General features: G+C 36.2%; 1 protein-coding gene across 9 annotated transcripts in view; it reads left to right on the top strand.

Moving 5' to 3' along the window:
* Positions 1–18,162, top strand: part of LOC117994912 (agrin-like) — a 253,633-nt gene extending 235,471 nt beyond the window's left edge. For all 9 annotated transcript variants that reach the window (XM_069503560.1, XM_069503557.1, XM_069503549.1 and 6 more), the window contains 14 exons: positions 162–443; positions 1,446–1,592; positions 2,330–2,463; positions 2,916–3,216; positions 4,490–4,657; positions 6,494–6,857; positions 7,247–7,459; positions 7,884–8,278; positions 8,663–8,909; positions 9,740–9,904; positions 10,596–10,792; positions 11,336–11,522; positions 16,601–16,965; positions 17,371–18,162. In XM_069503560.1, coding sequence (XP_069359661.1) covers positions 162–443; positions 1,446–1,592; positions 2,330–2,463; positions 2,916–3,216; positions 4,490–4,657; positions 6,494–6,857; positions 7,247–7,459; positions 7,884–8,278; positions 8,663–8,909; positions 9,740–9,904; positions 10,596–10,792; positions 11,336–11,522; positions 16,601–16,965; positions 17,371–17,516 — 3,311 coding nt within the window. In that variant the 3' untranslated portion in view covers positions 17,517–18,162. The remainder of the gene's footprint in view (positions 1–161; positions 444–1,445; positions 1,593–2,329; positions 2,464–2,915; positions 3,217–4,489; positions 4,658–6,493; positions 6,858–7,246; positions 7,460–7,883; positions 8,279–8,662; positions 8,910–9,739; positions 9,905–10,595; positions 10,793–11,335; positions 11,523–16,600; positions 16,966–17,370) is intronic.
* The last annotated feature ends 1,707 nt before the right edge of the window (positions 18,163–19,869 follow it).

Here is a 19,869-nt window from a genome sequence, read left to right as displayed (position 1 = left end):
GATGGGCCTTGAAAAGCTAGCCAAAAGACAGACAGACAGACACACTTTTGCATTTATAACATTAGTATGGATAACATAAAAAATAAAACTTTAAAATATAAAAGCATTGCGTAACAAAATACACGAAGCTTGTTTTTTCGATGCATTTCAATTTTATACAGACGATACAAAACAAGTGGATGAAAGGAAGACTGTACACTGCTCTGAGAGTGCTTATGGTTGTTGTTCGGACGGATCGACCGCCGCATCGGGTCCGGGCGAAGAGGGATGCCCAATTACAACTTCGACTTGCGGCTGCAATCGTCTGGGATCAGTGTCGGATCGTTGCGATGACAGTGGGCAGTGTGTTTGTCGTCCCGGGGTGGGAGGGCTTAAGTGCGATAGATGTGAGCCCGGATACTGGGGACTGCCTCGGATAGGATCTGGTCACACGGGATGCATTCGTAAGTACGAGTACTGTTACTATCCCGTCGTTTGGTTATTAGTTATTCTATCTCACGAAGTCCGTTCGATCATAGTTGCAGTAGAGTTGCGTATCGTTTGATTACCAATTCGTTTGTCAATCATGCTTATCTCTCGATTTAAACACTCACACTAATAAAATTATTCTGCAAAAAATGCACAAGTAAGCATAAAAAATATCGCTACCATTATACTGCTGTGTTGTTGATTTCGTGTATTTTGCGGGATAATTTATACATTGGTTCAATTGATAACTGGATAAAAATGTATAGCATTTTCAATGCACCAAAACATAAAGTTCACATCAAGTTGTATTGATATTTGCAATTAGATGTCAGAATATTGTATCGTCACCAAACTTTCACAAGCTGGCAAAGTTTCCTACACTTACACTAGTTCTAAACTTAACAAAAGTATGGAGTATGTAGATAATGAGAACAGACGAACATCCATATAAAATATTATACTAGACAATGCCCGCGACTTCGTACTGCGTAGGTTTCTGTTTTTTTTAAATCCCGTCGGAACTCTTTCATTTTTCGGGATAAAAGTAGCCTATATGCGCCTCCGGAATGCAAGCTAATTATGTATAGTCCGTAAAAAATGACTCATCACGCGCCATTTTAACTCTTTGGGTCAACTGTCATGTCAAAAGTAGGGTTTGTCTTTAAAATAAGGACTAAAATTGTACTTTTGACATTAAATTTGACACATAAAGTTAAAATGGTGCGTGAGGAGTCATTTTTTACGTATTATACTAAATACATGATGCCTACGGTTTCTGCAGTGTTGTTTTATGTTTTTAAGAATCCTGTGGGAATTCTTTCATTTTCCGGAGCAAAAAGTTCCCTGGGATGCAAGCTATATATCTATACTCTTAAAACAGTTTCGCATTTATAATATTAGTATGGATGGATTTACATAGTTAGATTGACTGAATTAGAAATCTTTTCGTGTCCTTTAGTCTAGATGTTCCTTTATAGCCTGTGGTTGTTCCGCCTTCGGTTCAGTTCGAGAAGATTGCGAACAAATGACTGGCCGGTGTGTTTGCCGAGCTGGTGTGCAAGGCCAGAAATGTACAGTGTGCGCCGACCATCGCCGCCGCTTGGGCCCTAACGGCTGTTCTGATCGTAAGTACCCGATAATCCTGATATATTGGTTTTTATATTGGGATATCGACCCTCTACGAGCCACTTTTTATTCCTTTTATGTGCTTTGGAGGGCTTTATAAAGAATAGAGACGTTAGCGTTTATTAAAATTGATTGCATCCCTGCCACGACATATCATTATAGGGCCTTGATTCTTTATAAAACTAAAATGGTAATTAAAGTGTAGTTAGCTACATTTTGAATGCCAGTTTTAACACCAATTCATATTATAATAATCTATGATATAAAAGGATACAGAAGAAGAAAAAGACTATAGGACTATAACTTCACAGCATACAAAAGCGGTGTTATCGCTAATGTAGCTGTTTATGTGTGGGCATCTGCGTGGATTTAGGTTCAAATCATGTGGGAATGCTTTGATTTTTATGTCCTTCCTCGGAATGCAAGCTATCAGCTGTTAGGCCGTAAAAAGCTAGCAGGCAGACAGACAGAGAGACACACTTTCGCATTTATGATATTAGTAAGGATATTTTTATAGTTATGAATATTATATAATATTACAGTTATAAAAATAAGTTAAAACGCGTAAAGTTTAACTCATCATGAGCTATTTTAACTTTTTGTGTCAAATTTCATGTCAAAAGACGATTTTAGTCGTTATTTTAAAGGTGAACCGTACTTTTGACATGACAGTTGACCCATAGAGTTAAAATGGCGCGTGAGGAGTCATTTTTTACGGACTATACTATTATTTTAGCTGAGATTGGCGGTGTAGTGGAGTCATGCGCGGAGTTATCATGTTACTTTGGAGCGGTGTGTACTGAACGGACTGGAGGCGCGCTTTGCGAATGTACGGCTGCGCCATGTCCTGATAGTGACTTCAATATGCTGGTAAGTACCAAAAATATTACAAACAATAATTACTGAAAAATAGAATGCAAATTGAACTCTCGCACTGTCAAAGATAGAGATCTCTCGTAGAGATAAGTGCTTCCCTGTTCACTTTTACTCTCTTTTTCTTTGTATTGTAAATGTTTTTGATACAAACAAAAAAAATAGTGATAAGGTCGCCCTTTGTTTTTTTAAGTGTATCCTGTATTCTTACTCTCTGTAAATCTATTAACAATAAAGTTGTTTTAAATTTAAATTAAATTAAAACATATTAACGTCTTCAGACTGTGCCAAATTAAAACTTGCAGTTACATAATACCATGACCGTGAGAAACGTCTTGAAATGCAACAAGTGTCGTTAGTTTATTGGTATCTTTAAGGAACTCATTAAAACTTTAGTGCAGTTAAACGAAATGCTCTTCAAGTTTAGTAACTGCAGTGAAAATCAACAGGTATGCGGGAGCGACGGAAAAACTTACGAGTCAGAGTGCCATTTGAAACTGCAAGCGTGTCGCACGCAGGAGGACATAGTAGTGCAAGCGTTTGGTCCTTGCAAGTTGTCCGAAGTAGCTGGCACAGCCGGTCCGCCGCGACCCTCGTCTCCGATACAATTTACACAACAAGACGACGGGGCCGCTTCTAAATCAACAAGACACTTACTAAATCCCGATAAGTACTACAATAAGTATGATTGGACGAGGAAGGAGACGCCCAGCGATTTCGACAGCATTCTATTGGGACAGAAATTAAAAGGTAAGTGGGGGATCGAGTTAAACAATGGACTCTCAGTGAAGTAATTTCAAGCTCTATTGCCAAACTTAATTGATATTTTAATTTGATTGATTTTGTCTATACAGTTGAAGTTTATTTTAATTACTTACCTACCAAGTTTTAATCAGTTCATATTTTCAAAGTTCGCACTCGAAATGGTCACAAACTCTGAAAGAATTATGAAAAAATGGGATTTTTAATCATGGGATTGAATAATACACAAAGTGATTTGTCAAACACCGTTTTAATTAATACTCAACTAGCACTTCTGAAATTATTTGCATTTGTAACACTGATACCTTGAAAATTGAAATTCCCTTTCTAGTATTAATTGGTTAACTTAATTATATATTTATAACTATTATTATAATCCGACGAATTTTGGGAACATTTCAATTCATCTTAATCACGTTAATTTTGCTGGAGATTACAGTTTGGCTTGTTGTGTGAGCAGTTTCCCTTGTCACTCCGTAACACTATTCCTCGTAACCTTAACTTAGTTGCCGATTTATCTTACTTATTTGTTGTTCCAACATAATTATACAGAATTTGTTGTTGCTTATTTCTTAGGCGACTTCGGCTTATAGAAGATTAGTTTTACATGATACTTTTAAGTAGCTTTGTAACTTTCATTTTATAAGACATGCGGCTGACTTAAAAAAAAACATAGGTACATAGATTGTTGGTGGAGTGGGAAATTCAGACCACCTGAAGTTAGTCTGAGACTTTATCGGCTTAAATCCTGTAACTGTATGAAAATTACCAACCCACCTTTGCACCACACTACATCCGCGCTGGTTTTTGTATATTTAATCGTCGACGTCATCAATCGATAGAGATCCACCGCTGAATGTAAGTTTATTATAGGGACTTTCATACGCCACGGTCTTACGCTACATGAATCCAGCGGCTCCCTACGATTCGTTTGATGTCATTTATCCACCTAATTTAGTATTATATAATGTGCGTAACGCTAATTTTACACCGTTTCACATTGAAAAATATTGTGTAGGTATATTATGCGAAGAATATTCATCATAGTACCTGCTTAATTAAGAATTATGGAAGTCGTGATTTGGTGTGATTAGCGGATTCAACCTCCAATAATAATATCTAATAATAAGAGTTCAATAATGTAACCCAAAACACAAATATCCGAGTTTTCAGCCTGTGATTAAACACACTTTGAACTTAATAGCCGATAGCATTAAGTTGATTCATTGTTAAAAAATAAAAAAAAAACCCTTTCTATCAGGTTCACAAACAGCAACAACAGCTACCGTAGGAGCAGTGGGTGCACTATTAGGGGATCTTTGTGCAGAGGACGCCGATTGTTCTGCCTTACCAGGCGCGTACTGCGCGCGTGGAGGCTGCGTGTGTAGACTGGGGTACACTCCCACTGTGCACAGAAAAGCTTGCATAGGTGAGTTTAGATTATAGATATCAAATTACTTATAATTTAATAAATGACTGCGGCCCGCAGCTTCACTTTGCAAAAATATAAGCCCTCTTCATTCCGTTATCCGCGGGAATTTAGTAAAACCCAGCCATTTTTCTTGTCTACATTATAAAAAGAACCTCAGCGCAAAATTTCAGCTATCTAGGTCCAAGGGCTGGGCACAGATGAATCAAGATTATTTAAAAATAACAATATGTATTACTAAAACAATGTTCAGACTATTATTGTGATTAGCGTTTTAGAAACCCATGGTGAGTATAATACCGATACCGTGCCGTGTTTATTTTTGGTTAGATTATTCTATTAATTATATGAAATAACTTAGCTGCGTTACAAGTTTACGATGGTAAATAATGGTCTATTTTATTAACAAAAAAGCTGCTACTTTTTTATTTTTTATTTAGTGATACCTACCTACTTGCAAGTTAAAGTTAAAGAATAATTCAATTAACCCAATAACCCAAGTGTATCATTTCTAGAATGCCGCTAAGGAACCAACTTCTACATAGTGAGTGTAACCTTCTCCTTTGCATTGGTTGAAACACACATTACATTTTGCAAAGGTTCCCTTTCATATCAATATTATTTAATAATACTTACTAAATTTAATAAAAGTAAACTTTAATACAAGGTTTTCGTAAATTAAAATTATTGTTAGCTTAGCAAAAACGTTTTACTCGTCGACCACTCGTGTTTCGAATTGTTATAAGGAAAAGGTTATTTCGGAAGGTCGGGTACCCCTATTATGTGTGTATATAGGTCAATATTCAGTTAAATGATGTTATCATTTACTTAATGCTCTTTGTATTAAAATTTCGGTTCCCATTTCATTTCAGTTAACTTTTCTTATTATCTTATAACACAAGTCAAAAAATCTATTAAAAGTATGCTCCTGATAAAATCACATTACACAATCGAATATTTGTAAAAGATAAAAGAGGGTAGGGTTGACTCACAACTGGTTCCAGTAATGTCATTTATAAAAGTTTGCAGTCGCGGGGACTGCAAACTTTTATAAATGACATATTTTGTAAATCGAATCTTTGAAAAGAGCAACCGCCGAGATTCTTGTTGGTTCTTCTGTGGTTACTTGCAGGTAGGTAGGGCACTGATTTGGAATCAGTCGTAAAGAGAGGCATTTGACGATTCTTAAGTAGTTGTAAAAGTTTATTGGGATAAAAAATCTTTATATGTATTCTATTGCCTGTGATAACATAAAATTATCCGAAGCGCAAAGGTATATTTAGGGCGACAATCATAGAATTATGTTTTCAAACTTAAGTATTATTAATTTAAAGTTAAATACACCTACCATGTAATCCTCTATTCGTTACTACTTCGAATCACAGCTATTACTTTAGAATTTTTGATGATTTAATTTTTATCGATTTTACTCACGATACGTATTATAAAAATACCTATTTTCCGATTACAATGAATAAGAACATAATATTGATGACTACTTAATTACAAAACTTGATTGCTTTATTACCTACCTATATAATACCTATTTATTTACAAGTACCAGTGCTATTCAGGTGTTTTGTTTATTATTAAGTTTAGCTGTTATTTATTGAATACAAATAACATAAAAACAACTACACGGCTCTACTTAAACTTGTGCGTGTGTTCTGATTTATACATGGGCATAAACTGCAAATCTCTTATAATTTTACTCATAATACGCGTAAGATTTTTTTTACCTAGTTCTCGTCAGTCAGATAATGTTTTTTTATGAACATAATAGGTTATTTTGTGTTTTCTTGAGTCTAGTTTTTTATTTAAATATTTTTCTTACAGAACAAGTAACTCAAGAAACAACAGAGGAATACAGTGCTTGCTTATCTGAACCGTGCTATAATTTTGGTACATGTATCGACTTACCCGGCTCTACCTACACTTGTGTGTGTTCTGATTCATACACGGGTGTTAACTGCGAATCTCTTATCAAAGACGGTTCGTCAATTACTTACATCGAAACTCCATCCTTCGACGGTACATCGTATATTCGCCTAAAACCACTGAAGGCTTACCATAAGTTGAACATCGATATCGAATTTAAGGCATTCTCCGAAAATGGGGTTATATTGTACAATCAGCAGAAACCCGACGGTACGGGTGATTTCGTTTCGCTCGCCCTGGTAAATGGATATTTGGAGTTCAGGTGAGGCATTTTTATTTTTTGTTCGTATTTCTTCGTATTACATTATAATTTGGGGTTCATGTTCAAGTTTTTGATGTTATATTATAGAGGATACATGGATGTTATATAATACGGATAAGTATTTTATCTGCTACACTGCCGATATATTTAAAAAAGCGGTTTATTGCAAAAAGCTATTTTTGAGCCGACCAAAAAAAATTTTTAAAAACTAGTGTTTAAAAAAAATACGCTACTATTTTTTTGCAATTAACCGTTTTTTAGGTAAAGGACGGCAGTATATTTGCAATTCTTTTTGATGATGTTCCTTATTCAAATTAAATGATTACCCGAATTGTGTACCCGAGTATTGAGTAGGTAGTATAGGCAAGTATTTATTGCTCTTATAACAGGTACAATCTTGGAAATGGTCTAATAATATTAACGTCCCTCGAAAAGATTACGTTAAACGAATATCATAAAGTATCGGCAAAAAGATATCACCGAGATGGCATTCTATCAGTCGACGATATGGAAGATGTGGCTGGTCAATCGAGCGGTAATTTAAAGGCCTTGGATCTTTCCGAAGATGCGTATATTGGTAGTGTGCCTGCAAATTATTCCAGGTAAAATTATAATTCTATAAAAAATAATAAATCATAATAGCTATCTGCATGCCAAATTTCAGCCTAATCCATGAAGTAGTTGGAGCTGTGCGTTAATAGATCAGTCAGTCAGTCAGTCAGCTTTTCATTTTATAATATTTAGATTTCTTCAACTGAATCTCAAAGTTTAAGGTATAGATTAGGTATCAGAAATTCTTTCGAACGCATTCTTTTGTTTTGTACCTATGCCAGAAAATATAAATATTTTGAATCAACAACGACGATAATCAAATTCATTGTTCATGTTAAATGAAATTAATTTCAGATAATATTATACCTGAATAAACTTAGTATTTGGCCATTTTTTTAATTCAGTAAAAGCTCTGGAAATATGATGATATTTATTGATTAATACAAATCTGAAAGGTTATTTCTATTCACACAGGGTATTCGATAATATAGGAACGAAAAGCGGTTTTATTGGCTGTATAAGGTATCTGAGGATAATACGCCATCAAGTGACAAAGAAATTGGGTCGTCCGGACTCATTAGTGATGTCTATAGAGAAGGTTCGAGAGTGTCAATCTAATCCGTGTATGAGTATGCCGTGTAGGAACGGTGCCACGTGTATATCTGTGGAGGGTTCGGCGACTGAGTATACATGTAGCTGTTCGATCGGATTCCAAGGAGCCAATTGCGACGAGAGATTAGATCCATGCGAATCTAATCCCTGCGGATATGATGAGGGGCTATTGTGCGATATTGGAGCGGACGGCGGACACATTTGTCGCTGTTTGTTTGGTGGTGATATTGATTCTAATGGAAATACGTGCAACAATGGTAACTTCCGTTTTATTTGTTCCTAATTGTAAGAAACATTAATCTTATCTGTAAAGGGTCTCAGAGACAAAAGACAAAAGTATTGAGAGAGCAAGACATAGGTTTCGTAATAATATTAGCGATCCCAAAATACTGTTTTAACTACTCAGTGTGTAAAAATACACGTATCAAGTCGAGGTCAATGAAAAACCCTGCATAGCCAACATCAAAAAGGAGAAAAGAAAGTCGAGACTATTATACAATATTGATGATTTCTACTCAATAGAATTATTGGCTTTCCGAATCGGTGCAGGTAAAGTCAGAGAGAGATACTAGTCCTACATGATTTTTTAAGTACATAAAATATGTTTTGGTTTTTTTTATTAAGTACCAGTTTATTTTCAGATGTAAATGTGATGCAAGAAAGTTGGTCGCCACAGTTCAATGGGACGAGCTATATCGAATTACAACCGCTCGAAGGGCTAGGGAAGGCGTTCCGAATCGAAATTTGGTTTTTAACGAACCGTTTTTCCGGAATGCTCCTTTATACCGGCCAGTCCAATAAAGCCAAGGGGGATTTTATAGCGATTAACTTAGTTAATGGATACCTACAGTTTAGGTACAATTTGGGGAGCGGAATCGCCAATATCACGTAAGTAAGGCTTACGGGCCGAAGAATTAATTTAACGAATTAAGTGAACTCAGCTAAGCCCCACGGGTCATAATTTATTCTTAATGCAAATAGAATTTCAGCTAGTTTACAGTTTAGCAGGAGTTTGGATGAAAATTAATAGTTTAACAGCATAATGAGTTACGGCCCTAATAATAATTACGTCGAGGGAGTCGTTGTCACGCCTTTGCTGAGTAGACCGAGATACATTAGGTATACGCAAGCTACGAGTATTAGTTACATCCAAGACAGCTCTGTGTTTCGTTTCCTCTTTATGCTTATTACCTATTATTACGTTTATTTTGAAAGTAAAACGTTAGGTATATGTAGAATGTAGATATTTATCCATCAACAGGTTAAGTTCTTGCATTTCACAATAGCGAGTGACTCGCGGCTCGGTTTGTGCGTGCGCTTGCTCGCGACTGATTGGTCCGACATGCACGCACACTTACGCAATGCTTTGTAGACGACGTAACCACAAGTAACGTTCACTCGCCTTCGTGAATTGCAAGAACTGTACAGAATACTTAACAGTAGGTACCTAACAAGTACAGAAAGCTCACATCGTAATAAAATAGCGAGTCTCATTACGACGACGCGATAAAGGCAGTATCCAGCTTGTGCATTGCTGTGGCCTAAAACTTAAACATGTTTATTTTTATCGCGTAAACATTTATTTCTTATCTCTCATTTTCATAAGAGATAGATACATGCTGTCAATGGGTGGGTCGCTTTAGATATATGTCTTGGGGCACATTTCCAAGTAAGCCAGGTCTGGTATTGTTATGAATGTTTCTGAATGTTTACCATAGGTCTCCCGTGCCAATAACAAAAGGTCGTTGGCATAGAGCACGTGCTACTCGCGTTGGTCGCCATGGCAGCCTTCAACTCGACCACCATCCGACGCAACGAGGGAATTCCGCGCCGCCGCTTACGCATCTTGAACTTATCTTACCGCTCTTCATAGGTTCTTTACCGTAAGTATTGTAACTACTACAATTCTATCGTAAACTAAATCATACCCAACATAATGGACTAAGAGCCAGCGTGTGCCAGACCTCCGTTATTTCATAAAAGCTGAAAGCTTCTCTACGTGTTGTTCCCAACACTGGGAGGAACGTTTGTTTGGATGATTATTTGGATCGTAATGGCTTTGGGAGATGACAGGTAATAAAGATGTAAATAATCTTACGTCAAAGTTTATAGTTTTATTTTTTATATTTTCTTCAAAATAGTATTGGAAATCACGTCATACATTAACAGACACTCAGTGGCGTGGCAACCCCCTGCTAGACACTCTTAAACTTTAACAATTTATTAAACTTTACGCAGATAAACTTTCAGCTTTTATAAAATAACGAAGGTCTGGCACACGCTGGCTCACTCTCTCCACAAGAAAGGCACTAGAATTAAACAAGACTATAATTTTTTATGTAACATACATAACGTTATGATTTGCCGAGGATTATATCTACAAAATTTCATTGAATTTGATTGCTTAGTATACAAATTTGAGTCAAATTACGTGTTGTTACGTGGTCGGTTTAAACCGCTCTTAAACATCTCAATAACAATATGTTATCCATGATATTGGAATATCATCAATCTTGATCAAATACGAGCGTAGACATTTATATTTCTTGGTGTTGAAGTAAGCAATCTTTTCAGCGCTTACGTCCGTCCCCACAAAATGTCCGGCGTGACCAGCAGTTTCATAGGCGCGGTGCAACAGGTCTTTGTGAACGGCAATCCACTGGCCCTGTACAGTGGGGAGACTGCCAAGTGCTCTGTTGTGGCCGACGAAGATCAACTGCCTTGCGCTACGAGTGGTGTGTCTAAGTACACTGGACCGCCTTGTGGAGATGGTAAGTGCTTAAGTCTAGTATGAGTAAGTAGCTTAAAAATCTTTTTTATTAAGTTAACTCTTAAGTATATCCTGGGCTGTTGACTACGGCTCATGTCACGTCAATTCAACAAGTGCAATGAATTGAAAAAGCATTTCGCTGAAACAAAAAAAATTGTGAGCTAAGGTTTTTAGTGTGATCTAATAATTTTCTGTGATATCCGTTTTGTTGATATATTATTGTAACAGAATATTATGATCTACATCAAGAAAAATACCTTTAATTTTTTTTATACTTATGGCTTTTGTTTCGAACTTCAATATTCTATCTACTTAAAAGTTAATTTACTGTCACTCCTTCAGCCTCCAGACATACTATCGATCCGTTGTGCAAAAGAACGGGCCGAATTGAGAACCACCTCCTTTTTGAAAGTCAGTTAAAATGAGCCAGCCCTAGTCAGTCAGTTCTTTGATTAAGCATGTATTAGAATTTGGTAGGAAAGTACCTATGCTTGAATTCCTTGGAAAATTAAATAAATTGATAATTATTCTATAACTCTATTAGGTCTCACCCCCTGCAAAAATAATGGCTCCTGCATACCTTTGCTAAACGAATACAAATGTATCTGCCCGGACGGGTACCAAGGCAGGAACTGCGAGGTGCAATTAAAAGTAGAGATGTTAAACGACGGCGCGCCTATTAAGTTCGACGGAAATAATTACTATTCGTACCGAAGTCGGGGTGGACGTAGGTAAGTGGAAACGAATTAAGTAATAATATGAAAAGTAGAATGTTATATAGGGTGTAAGAGGCATGATGAAGAAAACTAAAACGAGGGATTCAGTACATGATTCTGAGTCCCTAACTTCCCTCAGATGTGATTCTCTCTTTCCGTGGAGATATCGCCTTAAAGAATAAGAAAAAAAAAGCGCTTAAATGTAAAACGTTATACCACTGCCCCGAAAAAATACAGACTTCTTATTAAAATTTGTACTAAAACAACTTTTTATAATTAAAAGTAAAGACGGCTATTGCTTAAGTAATTATCCCTTAATATTAACAAATTAATTGCTATTCTTTGACTTCGTAAAAAGCTCTATATTTTTAATGGATTCCATTAACTAATTTTATGTTTTTCTAGCTTACAAACTAACACAGAGGTCGGTGAAGGACATTATGATGTAAGATAGCATTTGAAGGCTCTCAGTCATGCCTTTAGATATAAGTTTTAAAGAAACTACATTCATTTTATCATAGATTAGGTAAAAATATTTGAAAATAATTATTCTATGCATGTTTTATTATAATCATGTATTTCACTAATTGCATTATGAGTAATAATATAGAAAGCACCTCACTAAATAGCTCTTAACTTAATCTTTCGATAGTTGCAACTTTTACCTTTATGTGATATGTTTTACCTCATTTTAACTTTGTGTCAACTGTCAAGTCAAAAGTACCATTTTAGTTCTTATTTTAAAGGTGATTCGTACTTTGACATGACGGTTGACACATAGAGTTAAATGGCGAGTGAGTTCTCATTTTTTACAAACTATATATTATTGTATCTAGTAAGAATATGTCTAAAGACTTTTACAATAACGTTAGAATGTGTTAAAAAGACGGATCAAAGTCCTACGGGCTCTTAAGGTTGTATGTGCCCTTGCCTTTGTCCGAGAGAAATAATTAATTATTGTGTCATCAATTTTAAGTAAGAAGTTAGCGGATTAAGTTTGATTCTCTTTGACGTCATTGAAAGGAAGTTACGAGTTCCGCATAATCCAGCGGTTCAAACAAGTCACGTACGAACACTTTGGCGTGATCTGATAAATTCAACTCAATTTACAAAGGCTAATGAAGTTCGACTAGGTAGGTACTTGGAATATGCTTCGAATGTATAGTTTAGTGGGGGAGTACGAACTTTGTAACAAGTTACACTAATATAATAGTTGTTACCACCCTCCGAATTTTGTATGCAAACGATAATTAACATACCTAGGTTTTGTAATACATACAAGGAATTTTTAGACAAGGACAAGGACTTTGATCTGTTTTGTGATAAATTGCCCAAATTTAAATTCAAGTTAATGAAATCACTTGATTCCTCGGTAGGATAATTATTATGTCAGGCCCTAGTTGTTAGCATATTGTATATATTACATAATTTAACTTAGTATTGATTTAATTATAATATTCATTTTGTATTTTATGTTAGGTTATTTTAATGTACGACTTGCTTGATTTAATGCTCGTTGTAACGGTCCGTAATTAGAGTTACACGGGACCTGTAAAACTCGATAACATTTTGTATAATTTTGAGTGTGTAATTCTGTGGGCTGTTCTTGGACAAAATATAAAATAAATAAATAAATAAACAACGCAACATAATACAGATTTTCCAAAATGATTCTATGACTCTACGCACGTTTCACTAAGTAGTTTACTGTAGCATCAATACAATCAGAAATGCAAATGGGTGTTTTACAGCCACAAAAAAAAATCTGTACAGTAAAGTTAAGTAGAATATCTCTTGTGGTGTATCTATAAAGTCCTGTAACTCATTGCTGTGGGTCGTGATCCCTTTCTATTAATCTCATAATAGTAGGGGTTGCTTGACATTCACAATCGATTGATATACCTACTTGGTCATAACTAGGCCTCTTGTCACAAAACTTGTGGAGTGGGTGGTTTATTGATCTATTTGGTGGTATGAAGACAGACGCGACGGCCCCCGAGGGTATCTGTGCGGTCATGCTATTGGTTCGTCACTTAAATTTTTGCTTCCCGCACTGTAGAAAACTACAGTATTCATATTTCATACGTAAATACATTCCCCTTACTTTCGTCAAGACTCGAGAGGGCATTAACCTGACAGCATCTGTAGGTAATTTTCAACCATAGCACATTCTTGGACATCTTCTTATCTTATCTTATATAAATATATACAAGGATTGACTGACTGACTGATCTATCAACGCACAGCTCAAACTACTGGACGGATTGGGCTGGCATGTAGATAGCTATTATGACGTAGGCATCCAGGATTTTAGAAAATTCAACCCCTAAGGGGGTGAAATAGGGGTTTGAAGTTTGTGTAGTCTACGCGGACGAAGTCGCGAGTTAGTGTAAATAAAAATAATAAAATATTCCTATTCATTTAGATAAGCAGTGATAGCCTGATGGTTAGGACGTCCGCCTTCTAATCGGAGGTCGGGGGTTCGATCCCGGGCACGCACCTCCAACTTTTCGGAATTATGTGCATTTTAATTAATTAAATATCACTTGCTTTAACGGTGAAGGAAAACATCGTGAGGAAACCTGCATTCCTGAGAGTTCTCCATAATGTTCTCAAAGGTGTGTGAAGTCTACCAATCCGCACATGGCCAGCGTGGTAGACTACGGCCAAAACCCTTCTCACTCTGAGAGGAGACCCGCGCTCTGTAGTGAGCCGGTGATGGGTTGATCATGATGATGATGATTCATTTAGATACGAGTAGAGTGTCTTCATGCTCTGTTTTTTGTTGTGTTTTTTTTTTGTTTTGTTTATGTACGTTTGTCTGGTGTTGTTCTGTTTTGTACTGTGCGCTATGGTCCCAAATAAAAGGTTATTTATTTATTTATTTATTTAGTTACAGTCTGTACCTAGTTGTAACAAATTCATTAGCCTTTTAGTTAAGTGATGCGTATTTTATTAACGAAGTGGCAGGAATGTGACGCACTGCCAAATCCATTCGAATTTTGCATGCATTTTATATGAGGCGGTTTGTTGCCCCGTTCAGTAGTTTTATAATCGGCATTTTCCACGAACGGGATGTGAAAAACTCACTGCAATCTGGAACTCTAAAAGTTCTATAGCACTGCAATATGGGAGACTAAAAGTTCCATAGATAACGTTGAAATTGTTCTTTTACACAATTCTGAATTTCTATTAAGCTTCGTATACATTTGAGCAGCCGAATGCCGAGCTGCTTCAATTTGAGGCAAACTAAATTTGTTCAAATGGATGCTCGGACTGAAGCTCTTTTTAGCCCTACTAGAAACAGAAAAAACATAAATTGGACAAAGGCGAATGACCAATTAATTATAGAAAAAGACCAATGTCGGTAAAAATAATTTATACATCACTAATTGATAGCGATGCATTTAGTTACCACAAAATGCTTATTAATTGGTTTTGTATGTGAGTTTAGGGTCACTCCAAATAAGCACAATTTGAGAGTGTAAATAAATCATAGACGAATTTGCCGATTGGTACATCTCATTGATAGTGAAGATTTATTAAATCCAAATCTCAGACTAAGATCTATAGAGCAAACTTTGACTTGCGGTAAAACAAGACAGCGCTATAATATCGCTGACATAAATCGGTCTCACTTCTGAAACTTTAGTCTGAGCAAAGTTAATTCACCTACTCTCTATAGAACTCTGAACCTTAGCCTGCATTACTTTTTTTATAACAAACATTAGTCTTTTCGTGTTCGTAAAATTTTGGGCATTCTCTTTTGCCTGAGTACGGCTTGACTTGCCTCATGTAACAAGTTAAGGCAGCGTGTCCGTTGGAACTGTCGCTACTCGAAACGCTGCCTCGATCCGTGGCTTCCTCTAGTGGAAACGAAGCTTTAAGTGTATTGTCTTTTATATTTTTTCTGCGTCCATTTTTAAGTAGCATCCATTTAATAACTCCGGTTTGATATTCTTACCTACGCTACCGTGTGGAATCACAGCGGGCGCCATATAAAAGTTGAACCGATGTTATCCATTTACATAATAGCATAAATTCTAAATGCTGCTTGCTGCTAGACGTGGTTGTATTGCATGCCATTATTTATGTACATAAAGCTAATTATTTGCATACAGATGTTTTCGTTGTAGTTCTAGGGAATATTCTATGTTAGTCATAAAACACAATATTATATTATTTATAGCCGCATAAACGAGGTAGGTATTCTTGACAACAGGTGTGTTTGGTTTTTGATATCATGTAGATTGTTTGTAGAATCTTCTATCATCAAAATAATATTATATTCTAAATCTATTTTTGGTGACGTTAACTATGGTAATCTTTCTTCCTACGCTTTGCTTAAGCTAACTAATGGAAACCCTAAAATCACACTGAGTAACCATGATTTAAAAAATGAGATTTTGACATAGCATAGTTTTCGTCATAATATATTACGTAACCTATCTATATACTTACAAAAATATAAACCAATTAGCTTATGCTCGCGACTTCGTCCACGTGGACTACACAAATTTCAAACCCCTATTTCACTCCCTTAGGAGTTGAATTTTCAAAAATCCTTTCTTAGCGGATGCCTACATCATAATAGGTATCTGCACGCCAAATTTCAGCCCGATCCGTCCAGTAGTTTGAGTTGTGCGTAGATAGATCAGTCAGTCAGTCAGTCAGTCAGTCAGTCAGTCACCTTTTTCTTTTATAATATATTTAGATTTAGATCATTTGCAATGCCCCGACAGGGCGTCATGTCATAACATCACAATTATGTACATGAATAAAAATAAATAAATTATTGAATAAACGTAAGGTTTAACAATGACCATAGTTAACATTTTAAACTTAAGCTGCGGACACATTACCTATTGTATTGTGTTGTGCCGTAACGCAATCTGACCCAATATCGACTAATTAAAATTTTTAAAATTTGCGCCTCCAACGTCAGCGTGTTTCGCACCACGATAACTTAGTGCTTGACTAATGTCATGAAAGTCTTCTTATAAACACACACTAAAACACAGTAGTTAGGTTATGTGTTTGCGCTTTTAATTTCTAATAATTACAAATCACTACAAAATGATAACACCTTTTAGAAATCGAGGTCCTCGTGGTATTAGATACGAAATAAAGTTCCGGACTTATAACGATTCTGGCTTGTTGATGTGGAGACGGAAGATCGGTATACGACCCAGAGACTTCATCGGACTTGGATTAAGTCATGGGAAACTGCAGCTTATATACACTGATACGGATGCAAAGGAGGTCAACTTGGCTGCCAATGAGGATTGGTTTCAATGTATTGAGTCAAAGGATAGACTGGACGATGGATTATGGCATACGGCGACTGTCAGGAGACGCAAAAGGCTTGCGATGCTCCAAGTTGACGACATGCCACCAGTGAGAGGTTACTCGCAGTCATTGCTTGTACCTTCGAAAGCAAATCCCAAACTATGGATCGGTAAGATGAAAATTTTATACATTTTGATTTAGATAGCTCAGTTAAGTTCTTGTCCCACATATTATAAAATTACTCTAGGTTAGGTTAACTATTATAATTATTATAATAGACTGAGGGCAAATCTTGGCATCAAGCAAGACTAAAAATATTATAAAGTAAACTTTTAATAAAAGCAAAATTCTCAGTATCAAAGGGAAATGCGACTGTTATACACAACTTTAGACAGCAGCAAAAATATTGTACCTATTTCATTTCTAACAAAGCAACAAAGGAACAAGTAGGTACAAAATATTCCTATCGTAGTCTTCCTTAAGCTGGCGCAAGAATCTTATTTCGGGGGGAATTTTTCTGCTCTACCCTCTATTCTGTTTTATGAAGTGAATTAATTTGACGTTCCAACGATAGGCGGATCACCGTCGCTGCCATTGGGATTACCAGCGGCCCTATACACGGGGCTTCGGGGCTGTGTAGCGAGCGTCAAATCTAGCGGCAGGCACATCGACGTCACTGCACCGATACGACCAATGACTACGATACGATACTGCGACTAAAATTGTCACTTAATCCATCACGGGATATGATTCGTAGCATACGTAACGAGATTTTATTCATAAAACCAGGAAATATTACTAGCGTGTCTTGTAGTGTCGTGACGCGTCAGAAGCATATCGGTTTCATCATTTAGATGTTTAGAGTGAGAGACGATATATAAGGCGTCACGACACGCCACTCTACTATAACATGTGTCTAACCATACTAAATGTATGAAACTGATTGCTTCTGAGGCATTTACAGTACAACACGACACGACGGCTTGCATCGGTTCTTTAGATAATTGTCTATTAAACAAAAATAAATTAACGTTTATTTCATTTTTTATCGAAGTATACAGGTTAAGCCAACATGTAAATCCGTTAGTTGGCGCTGGCCCTAACCTTTCACGTTTGCGATGTTTTATCCCTTTACGTGTGCTTCGAACTTTAAAATTATAATTTGTTTCGTTAATGATAACGAAAAACGAATATCAATTCATATCTTCAGAAGATTATGTAAAAGTGAAATGTAAAAGTATTATTTTTTGTGTATAAATAGTATTAGAGTACTTACCTGTGAGGGATAATTTATGCCAACACGTGGTGGGCGCGGGCCGTGCCACGTACGAGGCGCGGACAAGGCACGGATTCAAAACATCACGAACATTTTATATGAAGCATTGTGTGTGTGGTGAAGCATAAACTGCTTCATATAAAATGTTCCTGGTGTTTTGAATCCGTGCCTCGTGCGCGCCTTGTACGTGGCACGGCTCGTTCCCGCCACGTGTTGGCATAAATCATCCCTTAGGCGTAGTTTTCACTGGGCCTATGTTGCTGCGACAGCATTTTGGTCTGTCAAACTAAACATTACGAAATTTTTTACAATGGGTTATTATATTAATCTCTTTTTATGGTTCCGTACGTCTGAATGAAAAAAAGGACCCTTAGATCACTCGTGTATCTGTCTGTCTGTCCGTCTGTCACAGCCAATTTGCTCCGTGTGTGTTGGGCCGATTTAAATTTGAAATTTGGTACAAATATGAATTTCTGTGACCCAAATGTGGGGCGTGTAACGTAAATACTTGAATTTTAAATACTGTGGAGGTCACTTTTGGGGAGGCAAATTAGAAATTTTTAAAAAGTTTTGCATATTATACCGTTATTATACTATATTAAAATTAAATGGAAAGGGCTTGTTGTGAGGATATTTTTTGTAATCATTTTTGCTCAAGGTACTTGAAAGTGAATAACTTCGGTCAATCAGCGAAGCTGCGCGTTGATTTCTGTAGTGCAATTAAATATTCCCTATTTAATTTCAACGAACACGAAACCGATTAACAGAAAATTTTTCTTAAGCTGTTCCTCAAATTAATTTGTAAGTTAATTAATATATCGAATTGAATACAGAGAGGTCATAATATGGCTCCGCATTTAAAACTATAGGGTTATAGATCTAAGGCTCAAGTCATTTGAAGAGGATTTGAAGCGCGTCTTTTCTACAATTTTCCAAAGTTTTCTAAAATTTATCTGCATTAGATACTTAACATACAAGTAGATAATAATTCATCGTTTGTTTAATCTTTCTAAATAAGTAGTAAATTAAAATTCAGTTTAATTTCTGCATTTTCTTTTTTTTAACCTTTATTTTTAGCCGGGGCTTTATCATGCATTTTCTTGTGCGTTTCTACTCTGCGCCCATAAGCCTTGAGCCTAATTTTTTGGCTAAAAATCGATATGTGGAAATGAAAGGAAAAACCATAAATCTAGAATATTTCCATGTAAAAATCTGTCGCAACAACATAGATTCAATCGCCGTTTAGAACATACCTACCGATACATATCCTGCTCGTACTCGTTTATTACTTTTGTCGTACCTATTGAATACCGTCACTTAGGTAACTGCGTGATTAAAGTGGGAGAAGCAAACACAGTTTCTATTAAGAGATGTGCAAGATTAAATGATTTTTTTCTTTGAAACCCTTTAAAATAGAATTGCTTCACTTTCTTAATACAGATTAAACTAACTCTGGTAGTATGGCTAAGAAAATGATGCTATTTTATTGACAGGTTTCAAAATTCACTTATGTAGAAAAGTGAGCAAATTGTACCCGCACAAAACATAGTAGAAAAGCAGCATAATCGAATGGCAGAATCTGTAGCTCTGGTTTCCTAGATAGCGGTGCCGTTTCATAGAAAAAGCGTTTACGGTATTAACTGACGGTTTTACATTTCAGTGAAGTCATAATAGATTATAGCGATCGCTTTGTGATGGTACCAATCAACGTGGCGGCACTGTAATATCCTAACCTAGAACTATTCAGAAATTGTTTACTCGAAAAAATGTTTTCCACTCTCCTACTCTAAGCGCGCA

The sequence above is a fragment of the Maniola hyperantus genome, chromosome 2 (assembly GCF_902806685.2).
Source record: "Maniola hyperantus chromosome 2, iAphHyp1.2, whole genome shotgun sequence".
Lineage (NCBI taxonomy): Eukaryota > Metazoa > Arthropoda > Insecta > Lepidoptera > Nymphalidae > Maniola > Maniola hyperantus.
Note: the sequence above shows the minus strand (reverse complement) of the source record. Positions and strands in the feature narration are given on the sequence as shown.